The following is a 22763-nucleotide window of genomic DNA, read 5'->3' as shown; positions in this document are numbered from 1 at the left end:
GGCCTGCGCTGGCGGATGCCCAGGCTGTGAGCTCCCTGCTGAACATCCAGTCCACCAGGGTGGCTCAGAGGGTGCTACAACTGTGGAGGCAAAGACTTTCCGGGAAGGAGAGAAGCCTCCTCCTGGACTATAGTACAGGGACTGTACCAGACAGCAAAGATCCTTTCCCAGAGGTCCACATCAGTCCCCTGTTTGGAGAACTGGAGGGTCCTCTCCTCGGGGATGAACGACAGATCAGCCTGCACACGGCCAACAAAAAAATACTGTACAAACAATGCGTAAAAGTGATCAACAAGAAAAACCTGTGTAACAGAGCACCTACTACCTGGGCCAACAGGATGACGGGAAATGGACCTGACCCGCAGTGGAGACTTCTGTACAAACCTCCCCTCAAGAAAAAAACAGCCGACCTACAGTGAAGGATTTTGCATGGTGCCATCGGTTCCAATGCTTTTGTCTCTGTTTTCGCCCCTGCGGTGTCCAGCCAGTGTCCCTTCTGTCCCCTTCGTGAAACACTCTTTCATACTTTCAGTGAGTGTGGGAGACTTGCAGTGTTCTTCACTCTTCTAACGAATGTTTTTAATTTGTTCAGTGAAAATTCATCAGGAAATTCATCTGCGGTGTATGGGTACAATAGATCAAATCAGAGAAAGTGGCAGCTTTTAAATTTTATTTCTGGAGAGGCAAAATTTATGTGACCAGGAAGAGGAGAGTTGAAAACAACACTGTTCAAGAAGCAGATACTGTTTTTTGCTGTAACATCAGATGTCGCTTAAAACTAGAATTTGGTTTCTATAAATTGACAAAAGACCTGAATAACTTTAGGAACATCTGGTAGTACAAAAATGTCCTATGCACTTTAGTTGATGACCACCTCACTTTTGCAAACTTCCTGTTATAATGCACTAATTTTTATATTGTATTTCCCTTTGTTTCTTGGTGTTTAATGTTTTTGAGTGTTTAGTGTTTTTGAAGTTTCATCTAATGAAAAATTGTAAAATTTTCTAAATGTTAAATGTGATTGGAGTTTTTTTTTGCAAAAGATCTCATTCTGAAGCACTTTAGTGCTTCATCTAATGTAACATTGTAAAATGTTTGAATGTGATTAAAGTGTTTTTGCAAAAATCAAAAAAAAATCTTCTTGCCAACACAAATACTGAACAGACAATGTGTAAAAATAATCAACAAGAAAAGCCTGTGTGACAGAGCAACCCACTACTTGGGCCAAAACAATGACGGGAAATGGACCTGACCCACAGTGGAGACTTTTATACAAACCTCCCCTCAAGAAAAAAACAGCCGACCTCCAGTGGAGGATTTTACATGGTGCCATCGGTTCCAATGCTTTTATCTCTGTTTTTAACCCTGCGGTGTCCAGCCAGTGTCCCTTCTGTCCCCTTCGTGAGACAGTCTTTCATGCTTTTAGTGAGTGTGACCCGCTGCGGCGGATACAGCGTCGGTAATCTGAAGATGACTGACTGACTGACTGACTTTAGTTGATGATCAACTCACTCTTGCAAATTTCCTGATATAATGCACTGATTTTTAAATTGTATTTCTTTTTATTGATTTTTAGTATTTTTGAAGTTTCATCTAATGAAAAATTGTTAAATATTGTGAATGTGATTGAAGTCTTTAAGCACAAAATCTTTGTCTTCTTCTGAAGCCCTTTAGTGCTTTTTTCTAATGTAAAATTGTAAAATGTTTGAATGTGATTAAGGTGTTTTTGCAAAAATCAAAAAAAACAACTCCTTCTTCATCCTCCTCTTCTTCTTCATCCTCCTCTTCTGTGGAGTATATTTGTACTGTAGAATGAGATGAACATGGTATTTATCAGTTTCAGCTTGAAAAAAACTATAAGTCAATTAATGTAAATTTAATGAAATTAATGTAAATTTCAATGTAGACCACCTGTTAATATATATTATGCAAGACTTTGACTTGTACAACATTTAAAATGCACATTTCATCAATCAATCAACTTTTATTTATATAGCGCTTAATCACATCTGCATACATTTCAAAGCGCTTTACAGATAGAAAGCAGTGCCCTCCAGAGCAAGCATAAGCGATGGGGGTGGGGAAAAACTCCCTCATTGAGGGAGAAACTCCAGGCAGGACCCAGGCTCTGGAGGGCGATCATCGGCCTTGACCTGTCGGTTGGGAAAGAGAAATACATTGGGGAAAGACATAGGTCAAGTGAAAGAGACAGAGGGAGAGAGAGTGAGAGAGTGGCAGATAGGCCAGTTTGAATTTAATGTCCATAGTGAGCTGTCGCTGAATTGGGGGCGGGATTTCCAGGCCTTTGGATATCCTGTCTTCAATCCGTGTTCTGCCTCCTGTTCTACTCTTGAAAACCCGACGGGTCACCAGAAATCCTGCATCCTCATATCGAAGGGCCCTGGGTGGGTGATACACTTCGATAAGATGTTCAATGTAAGATGGAGCCTTACAGTGGAGAGCTTTATATGTAATCATAAGGAGTTTGAATTGTATTCTATAATTAATCGGGAGCCAGTTTAAATGATCAGATAATGATAACTGGATCATTTGACAGACTTCTGAAATGCTTCTCCACCAACTACTTTTGTTCCTGCTTTTGGAATAGATTAGAACATTAGCTCAGACTCTGACTTCTGCAGTGACTGTAAAAGTAGGTCTGTGGTTTTATCCAAACAAATCCTTTTGCCCAGTCAGTTAAACACATCTATGGCTGAAAGCTGAGGTGTTGTGGTGAGGCCCAGCTGGTATTGCTGACAGCCTCCTTCATGAAAATGGGACTTTTTCTTTCTTCAACTCTTTTAACCGTGAGAATGAAGCTGGGAGCCGCTAAATCCTAAAACCAGTGAAACTTTTTCCCACATGCGTCATCTTGTCATCCTCTGGGAGAGATATGCTCACTGGATTGAGAAAACTTAATTAAAAAAAAAAAAGTGTTCCACCTGGAATATCCTTTGCTAGAGTTACAAGACTTCACACATCCAAAATGAGCAGTTTATGGCCTACGCATGTGTGTGTGTGTGTGTGTGTGTGTGTGTGTGTGTGTGTGTGTGTGTGTGTGTGTGTGTGTGTGTGTGTGTGTGTGTGTGTGTGTTTTCTCCACTCATGAAATTTTGAAATTGTAAAGCAGTATTGAATGACATTCCTTTTTATTTAATCTCTGGATTTCATCTATTTTGGTGTACATGTCTATGAGATTAGCTGGTTTATGATAACCAGCAATTTTTAAGTCCATCTTGGGAGAGGATCGATCTATCTGTCTGTCTGTCGAGTCATCAGCAAACTGGTGGAACCCAGGCATTAAAGCGTTTGAAGATGTTTCTGTACTTGAGGCTTCTCTGACCTGAGGGAAACATCTACTAAATTCCTGCCACCTCTTGATGAGGTCTGTTCAGCACCGTTGAGCAGTAATGATGGACACTACCTCCCTTTTTGCCCACAGCTGCTTGGACACATTCTCTGGGTGCTGGATGTTCTGAAGCACCAAGCTGTTGTTCTTTGTTTCCGTCTTCTTGAGTTTTCTGAATGCACCAGATGAACCTACAAACCTTAATCTGTATCATCAGGTGTTGCACAAATTGTCTCTTTTACTTAGCTTCACCTTCCTTTTTTATGTCAGAGCAGAAGCATTATTGATGTATATTTGGAAATGACAACGCATATCCTAAAGTGTAAAAAAAAAACGCATCAGCAGGCAAAATGCATGCTTCCACATGACCAGAGGTAACTAATGTGGTAATTTAGTACAAACACAGTAGTCAACAATGTTTGTGTGGATAGTGTTATAGGTACATGCAGACCTGTTGAGACAAACTTACCTGATGAATATTTTGAGCCCCAAATAGAGAGCATATGCTTCCTCTTGTTCCTTCAACTCCACTTCACATTCAGACAACTTTATTGATCCCTAAAGGGCACTTTATCTGCAGCCCACTCATGTGTTGCATTCCAGTTTTCAGGTGATGTCCGAAGGGGGCAATATATGAAGTATCTCACGTTTCTGTATTTTCTGTTGGCATGGACTTCATTCACTACTCATGCCTTTTAGAGTTGTCCCTTTTTGTTTTTCCTAAATCATTCATTTGTATGTAGTCACATTTTTTTTTACATCTAGGGTCTATTTAATTTGAACAGCTCAAAATATTTCAAATGAGTCAAATACAAATATGTGATTCATTCAACTGATTATTTCTTGCTGTGGTTGTCTGATATTGGTGCTACATGTTGGTTTCATATGTATTTCATTAGACTGAAGTGCTGTGCCTGAAAGCGTTACTCTAACAAAGAATTTTCCAATCATCTGATTTACTCTAGTCTCATTGAAAAGGCTCCCTTTGCCTTTTCCTTTCTTTGTCTCTTCCTTCACAAACCCATGTTCTCCATCTTGTCACCACTCCCACAACATTAACTGTTTTTGCCATGACATAACTTGAAATTGCTTTAATGTTCCTCGGATTTGCCAGGCAAATTATACCACCCCATAGCTCACACATCTTTTATTTTCCATGTTCAAACCCCAAACTGCCGAATTTTAGATGAAGGGTTCAAGAGGGGAAAATGGCACCACATGAAATGGTTTCATCAAAAATCACAGAATGAAATGACCCACTTCTTTTCCCAGCACTGTTTGGGCAGGTGAGTGAAACTGCAAGCAAGGCTTAGGTCTCTCAACTGCAGCCACCTCAGACAATTGGAGTGTTCCAAGCTAAACAAGAGCTATTATGGTTCAGAAAGGAAGATAAGCAGTTGAAAACCATAAGGTGGGGGCCCTTAGATTTACCCTGATGTTAAATAAGTAGTCAAAAATGATCCCCCACCTTTTGATGACGGTTAGCTGCTTCTCCCCTCCTCTATTGCTGTAATGGAACAGTTTGCTAAGGGACAGTGTGTGTGTGTGTGTGTGTGTGTGTGTGTGTGTGTGTGTGTGTGCGCGCGCGTGCGCGCGCGTGTGTGTGTGTGTGTGAGAGAGAGAGAGAAAGCAATCCTTGTGTGACTATTCCTATTTTTTGCACATCCAAGCTAAACAGCTCTCCTCCTTGAGTTTTTGTATTATTGGAAAGACTTTGTTTAACCTTAGACATTTTGTCATCTTTATTTGCTTGATCAGCTTTACAGGAATGCAAAACATCAATGTGGAAGAAACAAGTCATGTCATCAGATTAACAACAGCACAGAAAACGCTTAGGTCAGATGTTTAGCTGAGTGACTTTGGTGTCTGACTCAGACTAGACAAGTGGAAACATTGGAACAAAGATGTTATGTTTCTGTGGAGGTGTTTGGAGTAAGGTTTTAGAATCTAGAACCTTACTCTAGATAACCTCTAGAATCTAGATGTTATCAGCTTGGGGGGCCCAAGGGAACCCAAACCTGAAGCAGCAATGACCAGGAGTGTTTGTTTTAATGGAATTAGACTTAATTAAGTTTGGGTATCAAGGGGCTCCAGTTTCAGCCTCGATGCTACTATTAGTCTTTGAAGTATTTGTTGCTACTCAATTACTGTATTACAAGTTCTATTATTACTGCGTAATAACCATTGATCAACAGTAAAAAAAAAGAAGCAAAAAATCAAACAAAAAACAAGCAAGCAAGACAACAAACAAACGTTAGGATTTGGGGTTCATCGGGATTAAGTTAGTCCAGTGACTGAGGTATCATGGGAAATTCCCTGGAGGTATCATGGGAAATTCCCTGGAAATCCCTGGCGGCTTGCACCCCCCCCCCATTCCTGGTCAAATAATTACCCCTCCACTGCCAAACAATAACACAAAAGCACCACGGGGTGTAACCTCAGAGACACTCCAATGGAGACAAATAGCATTAGCTATAGTTCTTTTCCATTTCCAGATTTAGTCATTCATCTGGTAATTTTCCAAAGCAAATACCCAGACATATCTTCCCAGTTCCTATATCTGTAAATATCAAGCAAGAACAAGCACATGGGGTTGTTTTGGTCCACACCTGAGTGTAGTATACTGGAAATTATCTACTATTTAGTCTCAATTCACAGGCCTAACATTGAAGGTATATACTCCCTGGTCATGATTTGAGCTTTTTCATTTGAAGTGGTAACTTAAAAGTTCAATGATGTGTTGGAATGCAATGATTTTGGGATATTAGGGAAATAAACACTTGATCTCAAATTCATCCATGTTGAAAGTAAAGAGCATTGTCCTCCTGTTTTATACAGAGAAGTAGTAATACATCACTGTGGGTCAATGCTGTTACATGAGTTCGACAGCACCTAAAATAATATTCACTCATCCTCGCTTATTATTCTTAAGTAATTAAGCTTCCTGTTTTACCACGATCTATTAGCTCATTTCCGTTGTGTCATCTGTCTGGTTCACTCGTTGGTTAATGCATGTTATGCTGACTGGTCCAATCCCAGCATACGGCATCTCTTCTAGCGCTCACACTTAATAGAATGGCCACAGACACTCACTCACACAAGGTCTGCCCACAGGAAATGAAGGAAACTCCACAGGGAGCTTTGTATGTATTAAAGTCCAGTTTTACAAACGTTCTCCTGAGAAGCAGGACCCATTTCCTCAGCTTTCAGAGACTAGTTCAGGATCCAGGAGAGTGCTAAATAACACCCAGGACCATGACCCTGGCCTCTTCAATGCAGAGTGAAGCAAATCATTTTTTTTTCCTCTCAGCTGTGTCAATGAAGCATGATGGACATGATGGACCAGGATCTAAAGAATGTTGATTGCTAATTTAGCTTCATAGCATACAGGCACTTGATTGTAACTACAGGATAAAAGCTATATTTTTGTGTTAAAGAAAAAAAAGAAAAATAATATTTTTGTTGAAAATAATTGTGACAGCATGCCGTTCATGTTTGGGAAGTAAAATTGTAACCCCCCCCCCGTTGTTTTTGACTAGCCATGCTGTCAGATGTGTCTAATAGATAGCTCAGGTCTTGGTCGACTTGATCCTTTTAACATAAACTGCAAAGAAAACATAATGATTTACTGTCACCTTATCAAGTTCATTACTGTTTTTCTGATACTGTAATTAGTTACTGGTTTGAGTGATGTTAGTTTGCATATGGTTTTATTTATATTTTACACTTCGTGCTTACCACATTTAGGAATCTTCAGTTAGGAATGTTTTACTTAATTTATCTAATTTTATCATGTTTCATGGCATTATGCACAAAGAAGTTTAATTGCAGTGACTTGGTGACTCTTTGAAGAGTGTCAGTGAATCTATGATCATGTTTTAAACTAATTTCATGAACATAACTACTGTTTACATGACTGGCTTTCCATATTTTCCCATCTTAGATCTGGCAGCGTGAAGAATCACTGGGAGGAAATCTACTACTTTGTGGAAAATTTGGCTGAGAAATTCAAAAGGTAATCAGTACTTCATGAAAATGTAAACAGGCATTAACACAAATAACCCTGCAAATGTGGAGGAGAAAGAGGAACTACGTTGGTGGCTGCTGTACTCTAATAGTTTTAAGGTCTAACATGCAGACTATAAGTCTCTAGACGACAGACAGCCTTGTTGCCTCCACACTCGACATTCTGGAGCCCCTGAATATAGACAAGTAAAGAGAAACACACACTTTACACAGCGGTCACCCCAGTAAAGTAGAATAAAATATGCCCCTGCAGCTACGACAGGCCATGTGCTAAGTCACTCAGCATCAAGGATGATGTTTCCCTTTTTCTCTGCAGCAGAGCTCATGTCTGATGTCAGCGGGGTGACCGGTAGGGCTGGACGACAGTGAGCAGCCCGGGTTTTACAGCCTCTTTAGAGGCCAAGCAGTGATGGACTCTGACAAAAAAACTGCACAGAACTGCAGATTTAAGTGTCTCCATTTTGTTCTTCAGCAAATATTACTAAGATGAATGGGGAATGGGCAGTAGACCCTTTAAAGGTGGGCCTAAAGCATAAACTGTTAGAAAATGCAGGCCGGCATTCACCCAGTCACACAGTCACAGTAGCAAAGGTTACCTTGCTCTTCAATTAAAAAATATATTTTGAGAAACACAAAACACAAATCAGAATGAATTATATTTCTTTGAGTTTCATGGTGTCATACAGGCTGCATTCAAACTGGCAGCCAAAATCCGATTTTTATTCCATTCAAATTGAAAGTGGATGGTTCTTTTGTAGTCTGAACAGTCACATGCTGTACCACATAAAATCTGATTTTTGCAAGATGGACTTAAACCACTTTCAAATCAGATGTGTCTCAGTCTGAACAGCTCCAAACACACCAATCGATTTCAACTGTCCGTGACATCACTCTACACGACGCAAGAGCCAGTGCACATTACAAGAGAGCGGGCGTTGCCTGTGTCATTGCTATGGCAACCTGTCAGATCAGCCAATAATGTGGCCCAGTCTGAACAGAGCAAGATCCCATTTGGACACTTGCTAAAAACAGTGTGGACGGTCAGTCCTAAAAAGTAGATGTGAAACGTAATCTGAATGGAGTCTGATTTCTCTGTTGTCTGAATGCAGCCACAGTTACAAAAAAATCTGATGTCAAATCAGTGGAGGTCAAGCTACGTTTATCTTGTAACCAGTAAAAAAAAAAAAAAAGTATACGGGCAGAAATCTCTGCGGCTTTGCTTCAGAGCAGCACTACTGCTGTGAAAATGTGTAATTCATTAGACGGCCTTCAAATCGTGGGTGTTTCCGGTATTGTCCATCAATAAGCATCAGTATGTCTTAATTTCACAAACACGCAAACACAATGTTCATATCTATTAACAATGCATCATTATAAATACAGTATAATTATCACCAATAACAAATATTTGAGGATTTCTCTGTTCTTCTTATTACTGTGTTATCATTACTGACAGAGGCTAAAACATGCACATCAATTTCAGCACAGTGTCCTTCTTTGCTTCATTGTGTTTTCTTGCATTTAAGAAACAATTCATGCATTTTAATGTGACAGTACAGCTTACTGGTTCATGTTTATGCTGCAGTTTATGGTTGATCTCCAATGGTATATACTGCTGAGTTTTATCAGTAGTGCAATTGGTCCATCTGTGTGGATTTTAGTGCTGGACAGGAGTCTATAATGATATTTCTTTTTCTGTTTCAGTCCCATGTTGAGGATGTCCTTCATAACATTCTCCTCCAGAGCGTCTACCATCATGAAACTGACAGAAAACAGGTAAATATGGTCCTGTGCTCAGTGTATAAAAGTATAAGGTTGGAGTAGATTAGATTAGATTTGATTAGATTAGATTAGATTCCAGTAGTACCCTACATGAAAGAACAGCTCTTTCACTGAATCCTCATGAAGCTGACCCAGCTGTATTTCTCCGCTACAGAATGGACATCAAAAAGGGGTTGAATGCACTGAAGAGAGAGATTCCTGGTGGAGACACATTTATGCACCTCGGGTTGCACCGGGTGAGTCTTTATCATGATGTCTTTTATGTTAGTTGAGAATCAGACCAGTGAATCAGAGCTCAGATTAAATGTAAAGCATTCAATTCCCAACAATTTGACTTGAAAATGTCGTCTTGTTTGAAGGCAAACGAGCAGATACACCAGGAGAACTTTGGTAAGAATCATAGAACTCTTTGAAAAAGCCACTTTAGGCTAAGTTTTCAGTTGTCTTAAGTTTACTTGTACGTTTCCTTCAGGAACAGCCAGTGTGATCATTGCACTGACAGACGGAGACCTGCAGGAACACCAGCTCATCACTGCTCAACAAGAGGTAGCAATGTTACGCATCATTTTGTTCATCCTAAAGTAATTCTTTCTGGAACTAATACATTTACTTCTTATTTTGAACAGGCAGAGAGAGCGAGGTCTCTGGGGGCCATCGTGTACTGCGTTGGTGTCAAAGACTTCAATGAGACACAGGTAATGCCACCTCAACAAATAAGATCAAGGCTGTACGGTGAATAATTCCCAATATTTGTGTTAATTATCTTTATCTAGTTGAGGTCAATTTGAGCTCTTTGTAAAATATCAATTTAGCCATTCAGAATTACCTACCTACCAACTGACGTACCTACCTAAACAATGAGAGAAAAAAATTGTTACAGAAAAGTTACATTTGTAAGTGAGCTTTGAGAATTAATTATATATTTTGTATTTTGTAAATACTTCCGTTATTTAATTTTATTCACCTCTCCCTTCTCCATCCACACCTCTGTCTTCACCTTCCTCCCTCCATAGCTGGCCACCATTGCAGACACCATCGAACATGTGTTTCCTGTGTTGGGTGGCTTCCATGCCCTCCGGGGAGTCATTGATTCGGTAAATAAACTCTACTTGGTGCAGGAGGGCTTTTCTTTTGCTTCGGCTCAGAAACAAGCTAAGCAAACATCTACAATCATTTATTTATTTTGAATATGTACTGTATTAGTACAATCATCGCACATCACTCCCCAGACAATCAGATCTACAGCAGTCTCGGTATGAATATGACTCTGTATGACAGTCAACTAAAAACATGTCTGGATCTTTCTTTTTTGCCCTTCTGTGTTTGATTTTTAGGGAGATATTACAATAAGAGACCACCCATCATCTCTTAGAGTTACTTTTAATTCATCCATTTGCACTGAAATGTTTGGGACTGAAGATACAGTATTATCACTTCCTCACCAACAGGATAATGGGGGAAATGTGGGCTAATGTTTGACTTTAGGTTCGGGAAATGTTTTTGTATGATGGTTCTGAAGCTATTTGATCATCTGCTCTCACTGGTCTGAATGAGAAATCTTTTTTAAATCCTTTAATCTCACATGGAACCATCTTTTCTCCTTGTTTCTTCTACAGATTATCAAAAAGTCTTGCATCGAGATTTTGGCAGCTGAGCCCTCCAGTGTTTGTGCAGGAGGTGGGGGGTTAGATGCACACACACACACACACACACACACACACACACACACACACACACACACACACACACAGACACATGCACTCAGTGTGTCTGTCCTGAGTCATCCACAGTGGAGCCAGCCTCCCATCATTTCCTCAGCTGTATTCGTTTTTATCACCCCTTCTCTCTTTCCAGTAATTGCAATACCAGAGGGGAAATTACCATATATGGAGAGCTTACAGGACAGCTTTGTGGGACAGGGTATTACACAAATTTATATAACAAATTTTAACTTCTTATTTAAGTTTTCTGCGACCAATAAAAGGCCAAGTAGAGCTCATAAATTAAAGTCACGTAACTATAGTTTCCACCCCTGTCGACCCACCACCCGCAGGGCAGACCGATGGGGTCGGGTGCGCTGCCATATGGGTGGCAGTGACGACGGGGTCACGACGGACCAGACCCGGGCTGCAGAAGCTGGCTTTGGGGATGTGGAATGTCACCTCACTGGAAGGAGCCGGAGCTTGTGTTGGAGGTGGAGCGTTACCAATTGGATCTGGTGGGGCTTACCTCCACGCATAGCATCGGTTCTGAATCCAACCTCCTGGATATGGGTTGGACCTTGTTTTACTCCAGAGTTAAGTCAGGCATGAGGCGCAGGGCGGGTGTGGGGATACTGAGCGCCGGCTGAGCGCCGCTGTGTTGGAGTTTACCCCTGTGGATGAGAGGGTTGCCTCCCTACGCCTTAAGGCTGTGGGAGGGAAAACTCTGACTGTTATTTGCGCATATGCACCAAATATCAGTTCAGAGTATTCGGCCTTCCTGGGGTCCCTAAATGGGGTCCTTGATGGGATCCCTACAGGGGACTGCATTATTCTCCTGGCGGACTTCAATGCACATGTCAGCAATGATGGAGACACTTGGAGGGGCGTGATTGGGAGGAATGAACTCCCTGATCTAAACCTGAGCGGTGTTATGTTGTTGGACTTCTGTGCTAGTCATGGATTGTTCATAACTAACACCATGTTCAAACACAAGGATGCTCATAAGTGTACTTGGTACCAGAGCACCCTGGGTAAGAGGTCAATGATCGATCTTGTGATTGTATCATCTGACCTTGGACACTCGGGTGATGAGAGGGTCAGAGCTGTCAACTGATCACCACCTGGTGGTGAGTTGGGTCCGTTGGTGGAGGAAACCTTTGGATAGATCTGGTAAGCCCAAATGAGTAGTGCGGGTGAACTGGGAATGTATGGAGGAAGACTCGGTCCGTGAGGCCTTCAATTCACACCTCCGAAGGAGCTTCTCGTGCGTCTCTGTGGAGGCTGGGGGCATTGAACTGGAATGGTTGATGTTCAAAGCTTCCATTTCTGAAGCTGCAGCTGAGAGCTGTGGTCTCATTGTCTTGGGTGCCTCAAGGGGCGGTAACCCTCGAACACCGTGGTGGACCTCTGTGGTCAGGGAAGCCGTCCGACTGAAGAAGGAGGCCTTCAGGGTATGTTGTCCCTGGGGACTCCTGAAGCAGTTGCAGAGTACCGACAGGCCAGAAAGACTGCAGCCTCGGCTGTGATGGAGGAAAAACAGAAGGTGTGGGAGGAGTTCGGAGAGGCCATGGAGAAGGACTGTTGGACGGCACCAAAGATGTTCTGGAGGACTGTCCGACACCTCAGGAGGGGGAAACAGGGGACCATCCAAGCTGTATACGGCAAGGATGGGACACTGAATCCAACTACCCCAACTGACCCGTCCTCTGTTGCAGAGGTAGAGCTGGAGAATGATGAGAGAGTCAATCTCTCGAGGCAAAGTCACTGAGGTAGTTAAACAACTTCATGGTGGCAAAGCCCCGGGGATTGATGAGATTCGCCCGGAAATGCTGAAGGCTCTGGGTGTTGAGGGGCTTTCATGGATGACACGCCTCTTTAACATTGCGTGGAAGTCTGGGACATTGCCGAAAGAGTGGCAGACTGGGGTGGTGGTTCCTCCTTTTAAAAAGGGGGACCAGAGGGTGTGTGCCAACTACAGGGGCATCACACTCCTCAGCCTCCCTGGGAAAGTTTACTCCAAGGTGCTGGAAAGGAGGGTCCGGCCGATTGTCGAACCCCAGATTGAGGAGGAACAATGTGGGTTCCGTCCTGGTCGTGGAATAACGGACTACTCTCTACTACTACTACTACTTCTACTCTCGCAGGGATCCTAGAGGGGGCTTGGGAGTATGCCCATCCAGTCTACATGTGTTTTGTAGACATAGAGAAGGTGTACGATCGGGTCCCCTGGGATATACTGTGGGAGGTACTACGGGAGTATGGGGTGAGGGGACCTCTCCTCAGGGCCATCCAATCCCTATACGCCCAAAGTGAGAGTTGCGTTCGGGTTCTCAGTAGTAAGTCGGACTTGTTCCGAGTAGCTGTTGGCCTTCGCCAGGGCTGCGCTTTATCACCAATTCTCTTCATGATTTTCATGGACAGGATATCGAGGCGTAGTCGTGGTGAGGTGTGGTTACAGTTTGGTGGCCTGAGGATTGCATCGCTGTTTTTTGCAGATGATGTGGTCCTGTTTACATCATCGGCCTGTGACCTGCAGCATTCACTGGTCCGGTTTGCAGCCGAGTGTGAAGCGGCGGGGATGAGGATCAACACCTCCAAATCTGAGGCCATGGTCCTCAGCAGGAAACCAGTGGACTGCCTTCTCCGAGTGGGAAATGAGGTCCTTCCACAAGTGAAGGAGTTTAAGTATTTTGGGGTCCTTTTCACGAGTGAGGGAACAATGGAGCATGAGATTGGACAGAGAATTGGGGCAGCAGGAGCGGTATTGCAGTCGCTTTACCGCACTGTTGTCACAAAGAGGGATTTAAGCCGAGAGGCAAAGCTCTTCATCTACCGTTCAATCTTCGTTCCTACCCTCACCTATGGTCATGAGCGATGGGTCATGACCAAAAGAACGAGATCATGGATACAAGCAGCTGAAATGGGCTTTCTCAGGCGGATAGCTGGTGTCTCCCTTAGAGATAAGGTGAGAAACACTGCTGTTGGCGAGGGGCTCAGAGTAGAGCCACTGCTCTTTCGCATCGAAAGGAGTCAGTTGAAGTGGTTTGGGCATCTGGTGCAGATGCCTCCAGGACGCCTCCCTAGGGAGGTGTTTCTCGCACGTCCAGCTGGGAGGAAACCTCAGGGCAGACCCAGGACCAGGCGGAGGGATTAAATCTCAACACTGGCCTGGGAACGCCTTGGGATCCCCCAGTCAGAGCTGGTGGATGTGGCCGGGGAAAGGGAAGTTTGGGGCTCCCTGTTGAAGCTGCTGCTCCCGCGACCCAACTACGGATAAGCAGTGGAAGATGGATGGATGGATGGATGGAACTATAGTTTCCCTCCCTATTAGAATTTGTTCTTTCAGTAAAACCCACTCATGAGTGTTTTTATTTCTGTGGGTTTTTTTAGTCACTTTTATGGCATTACACAATTTGTTTTTTATACGCTCAACAAAAATATAAACGCAACACTTTTGTTTTTGCTCCCATTTTTCATGAGATGGACTTAAAGATCTATAATTCATTCCAGATACACAATATTACCATTTCTCTCAAACATTGTTTACAAATCTGTCTAAATGTGTGATAGTGAGCACTTCTGCTTTGCTGAGATAATCCATCCCACCTCACAGGTGTGCCACATCAAGATGCTGATCTGACATCATGATTAGTGCACAGGTGTACCTTATAATGCCCACAATAAAACGCCACTCTGAAATGTGCAGTTGTGTCTCACAGCAAAATGCCACAAGAATTGAGGGAGTGTGCAATTGGCATGCTGACAGCAGGAATGTCAACCAGATCTGTTGGTGTTGAATGTTCATTTCTCCACCAGCGCCATCTTGAGTAAGATGGCGCTGCACTAATGGTGACTGATTACGGCAGCTCTCCCACACCGGTCTTTGTTTCCTTTCTTTTTAACTGTTTTTCTTACTTCTTTTTTCCATTTATTTTTAAGTAACTAAGTAGTGTGCCATGGAGACCAAGTTTGTTGTACTTGCACTGGTCTTCATGCTGTTTTTAACATTGGTCACGACCGTGTCTGTGGACCTCATACGCAGCCAGGGCCCTATTGTTTACAGTAGGGATCAGCTATTGGCGCTCCGTAGCAACGCGGTGCTGCCCCAGGAGAAACCCGACATCTCCCGGGAGCTGAGGAGGAGGAAGCGGGGGAAACTTGCCGGAGTTGCACGCCGGGCCAGGAGGAGAAATTCAGACCTATCCTCCCGTCCATCATCATGGGGAACGTACGATCTTTCCCCAACAAGATGGATGAGCTGGCGATGGTGACCCGGCATCAGAGGGACTTCCGCGAGTGCAGCGTCATGGTGTTCACGGAGACATGGCTGAGCACGGCGATTCCAGACACGGCCGTTCATCTGGACGGGTTCAATCTGGTGCGGGCGGACAGGATGAGGGAGAGCGGAAAGAGGAAAGGAGGAGGGCTGGCAGTGTTCGGGAATGATCAGTAGTGTAACCCTGGACACATCACTGTGAAAGAGCGGCACTGCTGCCAGCACATTGAACTGTTGGCAGTCGGCGTGCGGCCTTGTTATCTGCCGCGGGAGTTCTCACACGCCATTGATGTAGCTGCATATGTCCCCCCCTCTGCCGACGCGGATGCAGCCTGCGACGTCCTCCACTCCCTAACGAGCAGGCTGCAGACACAGCATCCACAAGCCCTCATCCTCATCTCTGGAGACTTTAATCACGCCCCCCTGTCCTCCACTCTGCCCACCTTCACCCAGTATGTTCCTTGTTTCACCAGAGACAGTAAAATACTGGACCTGTGCTATGCCAACACCAAGGAGGCATACATATCATCACCCCTCCCCCCCTGGGAAGAGCGGACCACAACCTGGTTCATCTCCTGCCCGTCTACAAGCCTCTTGTGGAAAGGCAACCAGTTGTGTCCCGCACTGTGAGGAGATGGTCCGACGAGGCTGAAGACGCTTTGAAGGACTGCTTCCACAGAACAGAGTGGGATTTATTCTGTGATTCTCACGAGTAGGACATTGACGGTCTCACAAACACCGTCACCCAGATCAACACAGGTAAAACCAAGGAGCTGGTGGTGGATTTCCGCAGACGATCACTCTGCCCGGTTACACCGGTGAATATCCAGGGTACAGACATCAAGGTGGTGTCCTCGTACAAGTACCTGAGTGTTCACCTCAACAATAAACTGGACTGGAGTACCAACACTCACTCTCTCTATAAAAAGGGTCAGAGCAGACTCTATCTGCTCCGGAGGCTGAGGTCTTTTGGAGTGCTGGGGTCGCTCCTAAAGACCTTTCATGACACAGTTGTAGCCTCAGCTATTTTTCATGGGGTGGTCTGCTGGGGCAGCAGCATCACTGCGGCTGACAGGAAGAGACTGGACAGGCTGATTAGGAGGGCAGGTTCTGTCCTAGGATGCTCCCTGGACTCAGTGGGGGTGGTGGTGGAGAGGAGGATGACAAACAAGCTGTCATTGATGATGAAGAACCACTCCCACCCTCTACAGGGCACACTGAGATTAATGGAGAGCTACTTCAGCGATAGGTTGCTTCACCCAAGATGCGTGAAGGAACGCTATCACAGGTCCTTCCTGCCCACGGCTGTCAGACTGTACAACCAGCAGTCCTCCCAGCAGACCACTCAAAGAACTCAAAGAACTCAGGGAACTCAAAGAACTCACCAAACTCAGAGAACAAAACATTCTAATTCTGGATGAACAATGTAATCTTCAGCCTGTAGTGTATATTTTTGATGTGTGAATATAACTGTACATTCTGATAATATGATATATGTTAATATGTTTACAATATGTGAATATGTAAATTTTATATGTTGCAGATGTTAACATGTATGTATATTATTTAACTATTTATGTTTGACACCCCCCCCCCCCCCCCCCGCTGCCACGATCGCACAAATTTCCCCACTGTGGGACAATAAATGTTATTATTATTATTATTACTATTATTATTATTATAAGCCGTCTCCAAAGGCGTTTCAGAGAATATGGCAGTATATCCAACCAGCCTCACAATCGCAACCACGTGGAACCACACCAGCCCAGGACCTCTACATCCAACAGGTTCACCTCCAAGATCGTCTGAGACCAGCCAATCAGACAGCTGCTGAAACAATTGGTTTGCATAACCAAACAATTTCTGCACAAACTGTCAGAAACTATCTCAGGGAAGCTCAACTGCATGCTCGTCGTCCTCATCAGAGTCTTAACCTGACTACAGATCGTCGCCGTAACAGACTTGAGTAGGCAAATCCTCATATTTGATGGCATCTGGCACGTTGGTGATGTGTTCTTTTCACGGATAAATCTCGGTTTACATTGTTCAGGGCAGATGGCAGACAGCCTGTGTGGCGTAGTGTGAGTGAGCGCTTTGCTGATGTCAATGTTGTGGATCGAGTGGCCCATGGTGGTGGGGTTATGGTATGGTCAGGCATCTGTTATGGACGAAGAACACAGGTGCATTTTATTGATGGCATTTTGAATGCACAGAGATACTGTGATGAGATCCTGAGGCCCATTGTTGTGCCATACATCCATGAACATCACCTCATGCTTCAGCAAGATAATGCACGGCCCCATGTTGCAAGGATCTGTACACAATTCTTGGAAGCTGAAAATGTCCCAGTTCCTGCATGGCCAGCATACTCACCGGACATGTCACCCATTGAGCACGTTTGGGATGTGCTTGACCGGCGTATACGACAGCGTGTACCAGTTCCCACTAATATCCATCAACTTCGCACAGCCATTAAAGAGGAGTGGACCAACATTCCACAGGCTACAATTGACAATCTGATAAACTCTATGCGAAGATGTGTTGCACTGCATGAGGCAAATGGTGATCACACCAGATACTGACTGGTTCTGAGTCCACAGACCCCCAATAAAGCAAAATAAAAAAAACTGCACATTTCAGGGTGGCCTTTTATTGTGGGCAGTATAAGGTACACATGTGCACTAACCATGATGTCAGATTAGCATCTTGATGTGGCACATCTGTGAGGTGGGATGGATTGTCTCAGCAAAGCAGAAGTGCTCACAATCACACATTTAGACATATATGTAAACAATGTTTGAGAGAAATGGAAATATTGTTTATCTTGAATGAATTATCGATTTTTAAGTCCATCTCATGAAAAATGGGAGCAAAAACAAAAGTGTTGCGCTTATATTTTTGTTGAGTATATTTAATGACAATGACAATAAGCGAAACTAAAACCAAAAAACACAAATGGGAAACTATGGAAACATGCAACTTAAGCACATAAAGTACACTTTTACACATATTTGAAGTAAGACAATGTGTACCATGTATACTGTGTACTATAACTATTTTTGGCAAGTGCAATTTGACAATACTGTTGAATTGTTATTGTTCTGACACACACACACACACACACACACACACACACACACACACACACACACACACTGAATTAATGAAAGAAGCCATTCAGAGTTCTAATAGCAGTCTTCTACGCATTCAAATGGCCAACACTCTGTTGCAATATGCAGATGTTCAGCCTTAAACAAAACTTAAAGAATTAAATAATGTATTATTCTTGGCACAGAGAGTGTACAAAGTAAATGTGTGTATCATGTAACCAGAGTCTTTCCAAGTGGTGGTGAGAGGAAATGGTTTCCTTCACGCCAGAAACATTGACCAGGTCCTCTGCAGCTTCAAAATCAATGATACCGTTACAATCAGTGAGTACACCTAGACTTTATCTTGAACTTTATTTCACTGCTGGTTTTTGGCCATTTTGTCAGTGTCTAAATGTCTGTATTCCACCTTTGAAGACTTTAACTTTATTTTGGAGGACTGTGTTTTTATCCTTTGTAGATGAAAAGCCAGCTGGTGTAGAAGACACATTCTTACTGTGTCCGGCCCCCATCATCGATGACGTTGGGAAGTAAGTGGTATTTTTTTAAACATAAACGTTAAGTATTTGTCATTTCAGGTGGTCAGAAAATCAACCCCAAATGTGTAACTCAGTGCCTATTTTCTAACCTGTTCACCATGACATTCTGTATCAAGATGGGGAAAAAATGAAAATGTAATGTTAGTGTATAAAGCTTATTCTTTATTTAAAATGTACCGATGTAAATACAGTTAAATGTCCACAAATCAGTAATAAACAGTCCCTGTGATTTTGTGCCATCTTGGTACCTGAATAATAAAATGTGTAATTGTATTTAACAGCCTGAAATTCAAACTGGGAATAATTGATAACCTTTCTGCTATGAAAAGACAGGTTTTGGTGTATTATTGATTTGTGACAACAAATCAACAATGGAGGAGAAAATATAATTATAGTGGATTATTTTAAACTCTTGAGTCGGGTAATTCATGACAGAAATAAGGGAAGCAGTATGACAGGAAAACTGACTTCTGGGACTATTTTGCTAAAACATTCACTATATGACAGACAATGTTCTGGTGTAAACAACTCCAACCACAGCCAGATTCATTCTGCATCAGCTGATCACTGTCATTTTGATACCATCCATCCGTCACACTCCACAGGTTCACTCGGCAGTGGTTAAAACTAAAATTCAGAGAGAGAAAGCAATGACTCTGTCAGTAAATTCCAGAATCATGCACCTTTCATTCTCAGCCATTTATTGTCATCTAGCGTCAAAAGACAAATTCATGAAAAACAATATAATTCTACCATGGAAAATATAAATTCAACTCAGTCAATATTTTCACTATCAGAAGTGTGGTAAAAGATGGGATGGTGATTTGATTTTAGCTAAATCAGCTCTGCAGCTTAAAATGACGTTCTGACAGAAGGGTTGTAAAAGTCAGAGTACAATGTGTTCCTGTAAGCTTCATTTTCAGTCTTTGCTTTCTGTGAGTATTTTGTCTGCACTTTAACTTTCCATCCCATCCTTGTGGCACTTACACCCCCCCCTCCTTTCCAATCAAATGCTTATCTACCCCCCCCCCTACCTTCACTCTTGGTGCCACGGTGGCTGTCTTCATCTTTCAGCTTTGCTGGTTGTTTTCCTGCCCTTCCACTTCCCCCCTCTGTCTGTATGCACATGTTTCCTCTCTCTGCTTTTCATTTGTTCCCTTCAAGCAGGGACTCTTTCAACCCTTGTCAGACCTCCTCTCTCTTCCAGGAGTCACCTTGTCTAGTTTTCAACTGATTGAAGCCATGCAGCAGCTAGCTTGTCTTTTCAGGTGTGGTCATCGGCTTGTTTTGCAGCTTGATCCTCAACAGGATGGAAAATCCCTCCGTGTTTGAACTGTTCCATCTACACCTATGCTGAACTGGTCTCTTTATGTCTGCTCAGCAGCTTCATGCGTCTTGAAACTGATTCACCTTTGGTAACAAATTTGACTGCACAACCCTGAACAAGTTACCAGTTTATCACATTTAACACAGAAAGACAAACACCCACTCACTCTCACACTCTAAGGACAATTAATAATTCACCGAACATGCATGTTTTTGGAGGTGGGAGAAAGCTGGAGAACCTGTACAGAACCCACGCAGACATGGGGAGAACATAAAAACTCCAAAGGCCCCACATGTACTTATACTGTATATGGTAGTTAATTGTAACATTTTAATCACATTAATGAAGATAGAGTTTCATATATATATATATATATATATATATATATATATATGTATATATATATATATATATATATATATATATATATATATATATATATATATATATATATATAATCTAAAATATAAAGGATATTGTTCTGACACCTCCACACTACAAGTAAAGCCAGTACCCACCTTGATGCCATGTCTTCTCAACAGTAAAGTGAGGCCATCAGAAGCCATGATGGTGTCTGAGCAGCCAGCCAACCAGCCAAAGCTTGGCTGGAAAAAAAAACATACAAAAAAAACAAACTAAACTAACAGGAAACAACACTAAACACTCAGTACAAAATTAACTGTTAGGTTCCGCGAGGCAAACGCAAGGCCAGGACCCCAGATCCAGAGTACACAAGCAAACAGTTTATCAACAACAGAAAATCTCCTTTTGAGAGAGATGCTTGACTAACGAAGTAGCAACGGAAAATCACTTTCTAGAGAAAGGCTAACCTAAGAAAGTATCAACAGAAAATACCCTTACTTAGGAAGAAGACCTAAAACAAAAGAATCGCTGGAAACAAAATTTGCAGTGGGAACTAGTGATGTCCACTTTGTTCCGGCACTCCGATACATGCCACGGACTCTGTGGGAGTTCCCATGTGAAGCACTGCTCCAGAGCCTGCTTCAAACATGGAAAAACCACATGACTGATGACGTGTGGCACACCAAGTGCGCCGAAACACTGAGCGCTCCATTCACTAGGTGAAACAGTTTATTGGTCAATGGGTGATCTGAAACATCGACAAATCCCAGACATGTTAGACTGAATAAAACAGCATGGTGCGCTGCCTATCGTGTCAATATCCCTTGGATTGATCACATTAGCGTTCCGATTGCTGACAGTTTGCGTCACAATTACTTTACAATGGATCCAACCAGAAAGAGATTCCAAGTCTGGGAACATTTAGAACTGGTGCCGCCGAATAAAGTAGATTTTAATTTCTAATAAACTTATTTTCAGGCTCTGTTGCTCACACAGTAGAAAATAATAAACCACACGCATGTCATCTTTAATTTACAGGCGAAGTTTTTCCTTTGTTCCCTCCACCTGACGTACAGTAACAACACATCATCAATTATGAGATGTTACCGATACAGACGTGAGAATGAAGCCGGTGGTGCTGCTGTGATGACGTCTCGGAATTATGACTTTTATCTCACAACATGGACCTTGTTTTTTACCAATGACACAAAGCATTCTATTTAACTCACGCACTTGAACACATATGTATTTTATATTAAATATACATGCATGAACATGTAATATATATCTCTTATTGCTTTATCGAAGCCCGCAAGGACCAATGATCATAAAATGATTTCCTATAATATATGGCTACAATATAACAAGCTAGGATTAACACATTGAATTAGATTATATTAGGTTTCATTCAGAAAAGATATGCAATGCAGGAAACGTCAAAGTGCTGTTTTCTGGGCTGGTCGACTGTTGTGTGGTTGCAGTACAGACACCCCGCCAAAGAGGGCATCCACATTCTCAATGAATCGGGCGCAGAGTAATGAAACAGTTTGCGGCACAATTGACGCAAACGGTTTGAAGCCCCATGGGGCAGGAGATGAGGTCAGCAATGTGGCGAGACACAGAGTGCATGACATGGAAAATCTTCCAGTGCTGAACAAAAGTAGAAAGGTGGCTAAATAGGTCCCAGATTATCAGCCTGATGAAACTCAGGTGTGGAGACCAGACTCTGCCTACGAGCCCAGACCTCCTGCCACGCTCCAGCACTGCAGAGAGGGAGAGGGAGAGCAGGGCAGAGAAACATGATCAGAACAAAAACACAACCATGACAATTAACAACATATCAAAAGACATGAAAAAGAAAATTAAAAAAATGTTGTTCACACTCACACTCAGAAAGAAGAAAAGGGCACTTAATCATCCAAGCGCTTCCCCATGCTGTTTTTTTTTTCAATCTATTTGTTCTCTTCATACCAGACCTGTTTCGAAGTCATGTAATCTTAGAAAAAATTTAAATTAGAGTTCAAATATGATGGATGTTTTTCATTCTCCTACATCAACACAAACACTAAGGATGCTTCATTGCCATTGGCCTGAAACATGTTTGGTTTTAACTCCTTTGCCTACATATGCTGTTGATCACAATCTGAATCTCTTCTTCTCTGAGCAGTGTGGCTCAGCGAGTCACATATTCTCACCTTCACTTACTTTCTGATTTTCACCAACGGTGGAAAATGTTTTACTCTGGTTTAATTCAGCACAATTATCCAATTACAAGTGTAAGAGTCATCGTC

The 22763-nt window shown here is 42.7% G+C and overlaps 1 protein-coding gene across 1 annotated transcript in view; it reads left to right on the top strand.

The window, feature by feature from the left end:
- Positions 1 to 22763, top strand: part of antxr1c (ANTXR cell adhesion molecule 1c) — a 44269-nt gene that overhangs the window by 7899 nt on the left and 13607 nt on the right. The window contains exons 2-11 of the mRNA XM_068305594.1: positions 7293 to 7364; positions 9080 to 9151; positions 9312 to 9393; positions 9517 to 9547; positions 9630 to 9703; positions 9784 to 9852; positions 10171 to 10251; positions 10774 to 10834; positions 18469 to 18567; positions 18704 to 18773. Of these exons, the coding sequence (XP_068161695.1) occupies positions 7293 to 7364; positions 9080 to 9151; positions 9312 to 9393; positions 9517 to 9547; positions 9630 to 9703; positions 9784 to 9852; positions 10171 to 10251; positions 10774 to 10834; positions 18469 to 18567; positions 18704 to 18773 (711 nt within the window). The remainder of the gene's footprint in view (positions 1 to 7292; positions 7365 to 9079; positions 9152 to 9311; positions 9394 to 9516; positions 9548 to 9629; positions 9704 to 9783; positions 9853 to 10170; positions 10252 to 10773; positions 10835 to 18468; positions 18568 to 18703; positions 18774 to 22763) is intronic.

Source organism: Antennarius striatus, chromosome 21 (genome assembly GCF_040054535.1).
Source record: "Antennarius striatus isolate MH-2024 chromosome 21, ASM4005453v1, whole genome shotgun sequence".
Lineage (NCBI taxonomy): Eukaryota > Metazoa > Chordata > Actinopteri > Lophiiformes > Antennariidae > Antennarius > Antennarius striatus.
Note: the sequence above shows the minus strand (reverse complement) of the source record. Positions and strands in the feature narration are given on the sequence as shown.